The following is a 3,774-nucleotide window of genomic DNA, read 5'->3' as shown; positions in this document are numbered from 1 at the left end:
GTTGAACGTTAGCGGTATATCCAATAGGAATCAATTATCAGCTCGGCGTTTATTATCGTCTTTCCGGCATACTTTCCGTCGAGTGGGAAACCAGCTTTAATTGGGTTAAGGCACACAGTGGTATTCTAGGTAACGAGAGAGCGGATGCGTTGGCCAAGAACGCATTAACAAATCAGGTGATCCATTCTATTAAACCCGACAAGGGTAGTATTAAAAGTATTTTGAGGGGCATTACCAAGAGGCATTGGCAGAGTAGTTGGAGCGCCGGTGATAACGGCAATGTTACAAGGAATTTTATTCCTAACGTGGGCGACAATGCGATCAACCCTAACCACTTCTCAACGCAGATTCTCAATGGTCACGGCAAGTTTCCTAGCTACTTGCATGGTTTAGGACATGTGCTCTGTCCTGCCTGTGTTTGTGTGTCAGACACAGGCAATTCTGAGCACTACTTAGTTAATTGTCCACTCACTCTCGATCTGGTCCCTAGGGACAACCTCGGAGATATGAAGCTCACAAAAAAGATGGTTGTTTTCGAGAATGTTATGCGTTTCATAACTAGTAACTTCGGGGACATTTGTCCAGGTTGATACTAGTTTTTTATTGTTTTTTATTTTTACACGCCATTTTAGAGGTTTTATTCCTTTACCCCTTTTTACAGGATTTTTATACATGTTCCTTGTGCTGTGGTTTTTACTTTTTAATTTTCATAATAAAAAGAAATTGCGGGATGCGTGATGATGAACATGCGTGAAATGATACAAATTAGCGGAACTGGGGGTATATAAATACTATAATCTGATGTGTGTCAAGGCTTTTGAGTGCCGACTCATTTATACCCGCAATAATCTGGTAGCGAATCAGTGAATCAGTTAAATTCTCAAATGCACAGCTCCTAGCTTATGTACGAATATCAGTTAAGAAATCATCAAACGGTTGAAGATCTTTTTTTCTTCGTATGAAAAAAGACACATCAATATGAACCAGGATTGTCATAAGGTTCATAATACTTGTCAAAAGCGTCATAAACCGGGTCTAGAGTAGGTATAACTTGTTGCGCCGGCAACTCTATCACAAAGTTTTGATAAATTTTCTGGCCAATTGGGCCTAAGGTATAAAGAAATTGGGCTACTTGCGTAGTTGGAGTTTCATTGGAGATCTTCGAAGCAGTTGCAAAAATCTTGAAAGTGTCTTTATACGGTGGGTGTATCATCTAATACCGAATTAAACAGTTTGGGTTGATATTTCTTATAGCACCAAATAATTATCTCTGGTGGGGGTGAAATACACGTATCTTTATATTTGATAAGACTAGCCACGAAAAAGGATTTCCCAGACTGAGTCGCACCCGCGATCAGACCGTTAAAAGGATGTTGCAACCTGAAATCCATTTTAAAGAATGACACATTTTTCTCAAATCAAATAGTTTTTATTCACAAAAGTTGTTTAGCGTTACAGACTATTCTGGCGACCATGCATTTACAAAATTCTTCATTTAAAAAGGTTTTTAAATTAAAAATTTTATAAATCTCAATGTAGTCAAGATTTCTTATCGCAGTGTCGTAGTTCATTTCAACACGCATATCCCAGTTTTCTAGACAGTTGTGTTGAGTCTGTGACGGATGGTCCACGGTACAACCGTAGCAACACTGGCGGATATTAACACGCAACTGTTCCAAAATAGTGTCCTTTAAAAGGTCATATATCCTATTTGCTTCATTTAGGTATGTTACAACGTCTTTATACATATCCATTAGCACTTTAGTGAGAGCGTAACCAATGGCGAAACCCTTCTTGGTTGGGAAAAACTTGCCGTACAATTCACCGTACCCCGGAACCATCTCCCGGATATCCAAAATTTTTCGATTCTGATACGTTCTTAGTTCAACACGTTTCGTCTCGGAACCGCTGAAAAAGCACGATGATCCTGGTACGTCATCCTTCTCGAAGAAAGCTAGTATTTCATCCTTCTTTCGGTATAACTCATGAAAATCGGCTTCGTCTAAGGTGATTCCCGTTGCACTATCTCGGAGTCCTAGACGCACATCTAGTGTAGACGTAACCTCGATGAATTTATCTGACGAGACGGCGAACAAAACTTGGGCAAACATGCTATGAAAATTTATATGTTAGGAACATACACAAAATATTTACTAAGTAAAAAAAAAAACTAATATACTTACATAGATGATTTCGTGTTGATACTTGCTCCTTAGAATGTTCTTTTACCAAGATCCCACCTATATTTATACTATAACATTACGGTGGAGATGTAACATTGCTAGTTCACCACCCACACCGCTCGGTGGTGTCACTTTATTAATTCACCACCAGCGCCACCCTGCCTTCGTACGTTCACCACCAGGTCTTTGTACGTTTACTACTCGGTGGAGCGGCCTCCGCCGGGTGGAGCAATATCCACTCGGTGGAGCGGTCTCCACTCGGTGGAGCAGTCTCCACTCGGTGGCGGCCTTCCACTGTACTGTTTTGGGACCCGCTCGAAGACCCTACTGAAGTCAATGGCTCGGCGGTGAACTATTCGCATTGTAACAATGCGACCCGAGTTCAATTCCTCATCGCGATCAAATTTTACATTAAAATACTAAAATATTTAATTAAATATAAGATTAATATAATCTATAAATATTTAATTAAATGTAAGATTAATATCATTTATAAATATTTAATTAAATATAAGATTAATATAATCTATAAATATTTAATTAAATGTAAGATTAATATCATTTATAAATATTTAATTAAATATAAGATTAATATAATTTATAAATATTTAATTAAATATAAGATTAATATAATTTATAAATATTTAATTAAATATAAGATTAATATAATTTATAAATATTTAATTAAATATAAGATTAATATAATTTATAAATATTTAATTAAATTTATAAATATTTAATTAAATTTATAAATATTTAATTAAATATAAGATTAATTTAATTTATAAATATTTAATTAAATATAAGATTAATATAATTTATAAATATTTAATTAAATATAAGATTGATTTAATTTATAAATATTTAAAATGATGTAGAATAAATTATAGTACCTAACGTTATAACTTTGTAAAGGACATTCGCCAAAGCTGTTTTTTAGAAAAACACCGTAAATTAACAAGCGTTGGTGGCTGAGTGGTTAGAGTACATCTCTTGCACGAGGCAGACCCGGGTTCGATTCCCGGCCGGCGCCAAAAAACGCAAAATGATACTAAGACGAATACCGTGTACAACTGTTGGAAACCCTGCCATAACACTCACAACAATCATAACTCAAACTCAACAGTCACAACACGAACTCAACATTCACGACCTACAACATAACAATAACGAAATATCCGGTGAACGTTGACGAAAAACGACCAACCAAACCCAACCGCAAATCAATCCGTTAACGCTCACCGTCACACGGTGGTTTTGCCAATCCTTCGAGAAACTGCGTACGCAGTGATTACACTTTGCACCGAAAATGCGACAGACCCACAGACCCACAGACAGACACGGTGGTTGTATAACCCCTCCTAGGTAAAAATCCGGCGAAGGCCACAGCACTCCGATGTGGCATATTTGCTAGTGATTATCACGACAATAGAGCGGGGTCATTCCATGTGAAATGTCCCGTTTTTGAAAAAAATGCCCCACGGTACCATGCGCGATGTCGACGAAAATTTACACGTTAGCAATTTAGATAATTTTGGTAGGAAATCCAAATTGTTAGCCCTAAATTCATTGTAGTTTTTAAAATATGATT

At 36.7% G+C, this 3,774-nt stretch overlaps 1 protein-coding gene across 1 annotated transcript; it reads right to left on the bottom strand.

Annotated features, from left to right (window-relative positions):
- Positions 1-973: 973 nt before the first annotated feature.
- Positions 974-2,297, bottom strand: LOC149933121 (uncharacterized). The gene is made up of 3 exons (XM_090157236.1): positions 2,184-2,297; positions 1,578-2,112; positions 974-1,213 (listed from the first exon to the last, which is right to left on the bottom strand). The coding sequence occupies exons 2-3, from the start codon at positions 2,109-2,111 to the stop codon at positions 974-976; spliced, it is 774 nt and encodes a 257-aa protein (XP_090013362.1). The 5' UTR covers position 2,112; positions 2,184-2,297.
- Between the last annotated feature and the right edge of the window lie 1,477 nt (positions 2,298-3,774).

This window comes from Leiobunum rupestre, chromosome 8 (assembly GCF_980474605.1).
Source record: "Leiobunum rupestre chromosome 8, qqLeiRupe1.1.hap1, whole genome shotgun sequence".
Classification (NCBI taxonomy): domain Eukaryota; kingdom Metazoa; phylum Arthropoda; class Arachnida; order Opiliones; family Sclerosomatidae; genus Leiobunum; species Leiobunum rupestre.
The sequence above is the reverse complement of the archived record's forward strand: the minus strand, read 5'-3'. Positions and strand labels throughout refer to the sequence as shown.

Bases quoted from the DNA above. Each gene is read 5' to 3' on its own strand.
- LOC149933121 (XM_090157236.1), bottom strand. From the start codon at position 2,111: ATGTTTGCCCAAGTTTTGTTCGCCGTCTCGTCAGATAAATTCATCGAG. The intron at 1,214-1,577 runs GTTGAAATGAAC...ATTCGGTATTAG, and splicing joins TAGAAAACTGGGATATGCGT to ATGATACACCCACCGTATAA.